This window comes from Coloeus monedula (genome assembly GCF_965178545.1).
Source record: "Coloeus monedula genome assembly, chromosome: 5".
Classification (NCBI taxonomy): domain Eukaryota; kingdom Metazoa; phylum Chordata; class Aves; order Passeriformes; family Corvidae; genus Coloeus; species Coloeus monedula.
The window spans coordinates 44,863,875-44,870,459 of record NC_138785.1 but is presented as its reverse complement, the minus strand read 5'-3'; the positions used below and the strand labels follow the sequence as shown (position 1 = coordinate 44,870,459).

General features: G+C 40.6%; 1 protein-coding gene across 1 annotated transcript; it reads right to left on the bottom strand.

The window, feature by feature from the left end:
• Window positions 1–2,837: 2,837 nt before the first annotated feature.
• LOC309573074 (general transcription factor IIE subunit 1-like) lies at window positions 2,838–6,294 on the bottom strand (the record flags this gene model as incomplete). The annotated part of the gene is made up of 4 exons (XM_082281739.1): window positions 5,832–6,294; window positions 4,388–4,589; window positions 3,623–3,849; window positions 2,838–3,232 (listed from the first exon to the last, which is right to left on the bottom strand). The coding sequence occupies exons 1-4, from the start codon at window positions 6,277–6,279 to the stop codon at window positions 2,838–2,840; spliced, it is 1,272 nt and encodes a 423-aa protein (XP_082137865.1). The 5' UTR covers window positions 6,280–6,294.
• Window positions 6,295–6,585: the final 291 nt, after the last annotated feature.

The following is a 6,585-nucleotide window of genomic DNA, read 5'->3' as shown; positions in this document are numbered from 1 at the left end:
GTTTTCTCTTTTGAAAAATTTTCTTAGGCTTACACACTGGTATGCTGAGGTTGTTGCTGGAAGTTAATTGACTTGTTGGCATGCTTGCAGCAGTTTGTTACTTCTTTTAAAACAAACACTGCTAATTTTCCTGGGACAAGAAGTTCTCCAAGTTTCTTGCATCTTCTACAAATACAAGGTCTAGACACAGTACATACCTCCATGTTGCCTTTATAGCCTAGAGTATAGCTGGTCTGTAACAAAAAAAGTTTCTATTCATGGCCTTTGGATTTTGTTTCTCTCAGCACATTTATCTGAGGCGAAATTGAATACCCTGGGTTTATAGTTAACTGCAGAAACCAGCTTTATTCTTCTGCATTTGCTGAATCCTTTTGATATTCAAAGAATTAAGCCTGTCTGAAAATGTTGGTATCCTTTCACAGCTGCAATTGAAAGTCTGTAGAATCTGTTCCTAAAGTGTTTGACTTTGTAATGAAATTTAGGAAACTACAATTAAGTTCATGTTTTTAAAAAACAGTTGAAGTCAGCACTTCCTGGAGTCTCATGGTAAAGGTGGAATTAGAATTACAGAAAAGCAGATGGGAAAACTTTGTTCAGTTTTTCAGGTCAGAGTTGATAATAACACTAAGTCATAAAACTGAGCTAGAAGTAGCTTATTCAGCATACCTGCTTCAGTATAAAGATCCTGTTTACCTTAAACACAAGGCTTTTCTGAAAGTAGTTAAAAAGCACTGGTCATCTTTAATTCAGGATTGTGTTGCTTTTGAGGTTAGTATGATAATATGGCTATATACTGTGGGAGACAGTATAGCAATGGTGAAGCCTAAATATGCTTGAAGTTTAAATAAAATGAGAATGTAATTCTTCTGTAATATTTTTCTAGTTTGTTTGGAGTGTCTCTAGGTTTTATGAATAAATTTTGAAAGGACAGATTATGGTCACATGCCTCTCATGTCCAAGGATGAAAGTAGATTAGCAAAAAGTTTGAAGACTGTTTAGTTACTCTGCAGGCTTTAAACTGGTGCTACTACTGTATGCAGTAAAAAAACTTTACCATTTTGAGGACCAAGGAACTGTGTTGTGACAAAGGCAAACCTGTGAAACTGAAACAATCAAAGCTTTAATTACTAATTTAGCCCAAGACTCACTCAGACCTAAAAGAGGACATTTTTAATAAATTAAATTTTAAACTCAAGAGAGAGCATAAGCACACACCATTCCTGAATTCTTGCCTGGAATGGTGGGCTTAACAGCAGCCAGCAACTGAGCACCAAAGCATCTGGTTGCTCACTCCCCAACCAGTGGGATCAGAGAGGGAGGTGGAAGAGTGAAAGCAATATAATTCATAGTTGAAAGAAAGATTAAGAGGTAAAGCAAAAGCTACACATGCAAGCAAAGCAAAATGGCAAGCAGGTGTTTCTCCATCTCCAGGAAAACAGGGCTCCATGATGCATAACAAGGACCTGGGAAAACAAATGCCATCACTCCAACTGTCCCCCATTCCTTCTTCTTTGAGCTTTATATGCTGAGCATGATGCCATATGGTGTGGAATAGCCCATTGGTCAGTGTGGGTCAGCTGTCCTGGTGGTGTCCCCTCCTAATTCTTTGTGCACCCCCAGCCTCCTCACTGGAGGGATGGGGGGATTAGCAGGAAAGTCCTGGACCCTGTGCAAGTGCTGCTCAGCAGTAGTGAAAACATCTCTGTGTTACCAGCACTATTTTCAGCACAGATTCAAAACAGCCCCACACCAGCTACTGAAAAGAAACCTCAGTCAAAACCAACAGTATGTGTACACAAAAAATGTGTTGAAATGGTATTTCTTTGGTCATACTTTCTCTCTACCCTTTCATCATGGAATGGTCAGCAGGGATCTTGGGAGGTCATCTTGCTTCAACAGGGCCTGTTTCTCCAGGTGGCTTTGGAATATCTTCATGGTGGGAGACCTGTGCCGGTGCTCAGTCACCCTTACAGTGAAGTGTTTCCTGACATTCTAGTCTAGTTTCCTTATCCCTTCTCACATAGTAGAACTGTTGAAGAAGTTAAACTCTCACTTATGCCTAATGCCAGTCCTACTCACGTAGTTCAGTTAAAGTAGAATTTGTTTCTTGTTATGAAAGAACATTGGGGAGTGTGGGAGTGAGATGGGAGAAGCAAAGTCTTGTGCTTGATACATTGCTTGCTCCCTTACTGTTCTGGACCAAAATGAAACATTACATTGTACTGTCCACTGCTCCTTGCACTGTTCATCACTCAAGATGGTTCTGTAGTGCCATGAGTACAAAGAATTGGAAAAATTATTCTTAGGATGAAAGTTCAGAGGCCAGAATTGTCTCTCATCTACTGCTGATGCAATTTAGTAACAGCTCTGCCCTTAGGATTTTGCTGTGTGATACCTGTCCTTTACTGGCACCTAGTGAGTGACCTGACAACCCAATGGAACACTCATATGGACTGAAACCAAGTCATACTTGATTTGGACTCATTTTCACTACTGGAAGTAACTGTTACTTCTGAGAGGAAGGTGGAATAATTTATTTCTTACTATAGATAGCATCACTGCTTTTCAGATGTTATTTTAATCAGATCCAAATGTATCCTGAAATGATTCATGCTCCAAAACTAATGACATCATCCACAAAGTCTAAGCATTACAACAGAAAACACTTGCTGTGGCTCCAATGATAATATTTGAACTGTAGTTACCTACTACAGGATTACCATCTTGCTTAAGAGCAAGTTCAAACAAAACTTTACCACTGAAGGGTTAACTTTGAAGAACGTAAGTTAGAAGCCTTCATCCATTCTATACAAGGTTGCATATCCCTACAGTAGTAGTTACTCAAAGACAGACTGGAACATTTCTTGTCCTACTTTTATATAAGCATCTCTCTCTTCATCTGTCATGAGAGACACAAGCTGTGGATTTTCACTAACTTCACGATATGAACAGGGCTGACCAGCTACCATTAAAATAGGACCCAGAGATTCTTGTTCCTCCTCTTGCTCAAAGTTGCTGCCTGCTACTTTCATTCCTGCTCCTCTTGAGTGCTTGGCATCCTCTTCAGACTCACTGTTATCACTGCATGATCTATGTAGTTTGCTTTTGACAACAGGAGCCTGGTCTGTGCTAGATGATGACTTGGATTCATGGATCAGAAGAGTCTTGATGATTTCATTATCAGTGACAGTTTCTTTAACACTTTCTTCAGTTTCTTCAGAAGCATTTACTCCTAATACATAATACTGAGTGTTAGAGGGATCAATAGTTTACAGTTACCACAGGCATCCTACATAGGTGATTTTTTCTGCTCTGGATCTTTTTTACCCACACTAGAATTCTCTTGAAAGTACAGACATTTCCAAGAGCTTTCCACTGTAAAGATTACCACTAACATTACTGCATGGCTAAAGCCAGAAGTTTCAGGACCTGCTACCTGAATAGCTTTAGGAATATTACTCAATCAGTCTGAAAACTAGATTTTGGAAACTAAGATCTGATAACCACTAACACAGAATTGATACATTATCTTCTAAACCAAGCTCACTACATTTTCAATGGCAAAGCTGTATTTTAAATGCACTAAGGCTGCTGAATTTATTTGCTAATGCATTAAACTTACCAGCGCTATTGTTGGTGGCTGTTGCTGCTCCTTCCACGGTGCTCTGTGACAACCAGAGAGGTTGCTTTTCAGTTGTTTTTTCTCTTTTTTTCTTCTTGCGCTTTGAGTCTTGGACATCAATAGTTAAGTTTTGGGTGTATGTAAGGCCAAAAGAGGAACTTCTGTGTGCCCATTTTTCAGGGCGGCTGCAGGATTCCAGCACACTTGAGCCCAACTTTGGATCAAAGCTGAATGAAGTGTCATGTTTTAAAGAGGTAGAATTCAGGCAAGAACCACCCCCCACCCCCCCACCCCCCAGTTCCCATTCAAATAAAACTGAACAACAACCCAAAACAAACTCCAAAACCATGCTTTGTCAACAGACTATCTTCAACTATCTTCTATATTCAAATACTTTACATTTCATTTTACCTCATCTCAGAGGTAAACCATTGATTTTTGCAAGGTCTCTTCAGTAGTGCATCTCTGGATGAAGCACACTGATAGAGAAATATTACTTTCTCACAGAAAGGGCTATGAGCATTAGCTGAAGGAGTAATCTGGGAAATAAATTACTCTAAAAAATGTATCAAAAAACTAAAAAGGCATAGCAATAATTTAGGATGTCTTAGATACTACAGACTTCTTCATTAAACAGCAGACTGTACTGAACAAAGCAGAATGGAATGCATAGTAGGCTGCAAGTTCAGTATTTCAAAGATTTTACACCTGGAAAGTAGTTGGGGGGATTTGAATTGATCAGAAGTTCTAGGGTTATGTTTATACCTTTCTGATAATTCTGGTATTTCTGTTGGCTGAGGCTCCAGCAGGTCATAGGGCAGCACAATATCTTCAGTCTCACGCAGCAGCACAAAGACAGGCTCGATCTGCTCGTTGAACTTCGCCAGCAAGGTTCGAGCGTCGTGCTTTGGGAATGCTGAGCCATCTTCCTCTACTTCAGTGTTGCAGTAAGTGCAGCGGAAGGTCTCTGCAACATTTGCCAAAGGGGGCGTTTTCATTCATAGAATGCAGAAAGATCAGCAGCACCTTGTTAAGCAGTCTGCAGCCTGGACGGTTACCAAGACATTCTGCTTTATCTATTTGTTCACATTAACAAGGGGAACTCAGTTCTACAGGCAAACTTGAGACAGACTGGTATTACACACTTGCTATGCAAGTGAGAAATGTCTCAGGAGAGAAATTTAAACTGGATGGACATGTACTATCATCAATTTATTATTTTCTTCTATCTCATCTTCTCAGTTCTTAATGTAAGAAAAAAATACATCTTTTCAAGCATAAGTAGCATCTGGTTTTAGTTGTTCCAGAGTCAGTCAAGGCATATGCTAAAATCCTATATTTATGTCTTCAGGAAAACAAACAAAACTTCAAGCTTGTTCTGTGAAAATACATCACCAGCCTCAATGTTTGCATTTCAGTAACTCGACAGAGTCCCTCCATTTAGAAGAAAGGGATGATTTTGCAAACTGGCAGAACACAAATTTCACCATTAGCATTTCAAGTTAGACGTATAAAGTTCATTCTGCCTGGCTCTGGCATCCTTTGCAGATCCCATGACCCAGATGTCAGCACAGTAGCTGTGCTCTCAGTAGTGTATTGCACTGTGATGCTATTTTGGCTCATTTTGAAACAAGAAACATCCACAGGCTCTGACACCACTTCTGCTGTGGATGTGTCATGTTGATCTGGGAGAGCCTGATCTTCCCAGCCCAGGAGTGACAGAACAGCTCTGGTACTACTGAGCTGCAAGATGCTTATTACAGGAGGTGACTGCAAACAGTTTTACCCATCTTGTCCAACTCTTCTGTCAGAAGAGCTGACCACACAAATGGATTAACTAAGAGATTCAAAACACAGTAGAGCGAGTACTGTGTTCCTATTTCCACATGAGGAAGTGAGACTCACAAGACTTGGTTGAGTTAAGATTACTTAACCAAGTTCAAAGCAAAGCTGAGGCCTGGAATCTGATTCCCAATGCCAGCTCATATGTTCAAGATTATTCTTCCTTCTGCGTGGCCTGTTCTACAGAGGCAGCATTTCTCTTACCCTCACCTCCAAGCATCCCCTGTCCCAGACCCTTGTCCACCAGCAAACAAGAAGCATATCCTAACAAACATGCTTTTATTGCAAAGTTCGCTTAGGAAACAATTTTGTGCTATCAGGGTTATTCTTTAAGATAACAGCAAATAAGCAATGTTAAGTAACACACCTGTAAATGCATCAAAGAGCTGATTGACTTCAAGGTCCGTGTAAGAGCTAGAGCAAGATGGACACTTAAAAGAGGATCTGGTAGTTGAATCCCGCTCATCCGCTTCTATTTTCCGACGTACGTGATCCAGTTTGTATTTTACCACATCCACCAGCACCTTGTAATTAATGTAATAGTAATTGTGCCTCGTGCTCTTCCCGTTAGGCCCCGTTTCGACTCGCATCCGCAGCTTCACCAGCTTGTCTGCCTTGAGCGTGTTGAGGACAGTGCGCAGTTGCTTATGCTCATACTTGAGCAGCTGTAACAAGTCATCCTCTTTCACGCAGGGGTAGCGGATCAGTACATCCAGGGCCAGGGAACACTCCACACCATAGAAACCACGCACTATGTATTTGGCCAGGCGCTTTAGGGCTGCTGGCACCTCACTGGGAACGTTTTGCTCCTCCATCAGGAGCTGAACCACTGTCAGTGGAGAAGTGCTGTACAACAAACAGAAAAGAGGTGAGCTGCAGTGAACACTTCTTAGTTCTCACAGGCAGGTATGAAACATGTCATTTGCTGTAGTACACTTCTGCAAGAGTCTTCATTGAATGTAAGGAATGTAAAATCCTTAACCTGCATTGGGGATGGGGAAGGTATTAATAGGTATCAGAAATTATCTAATCTTGAAGTACAATGGCTGCACCTGAAATATTCATATCCTCTTGTTTAAAAATCCACGGAGGATATCTAGAAAAATGTATTACAGAAAATT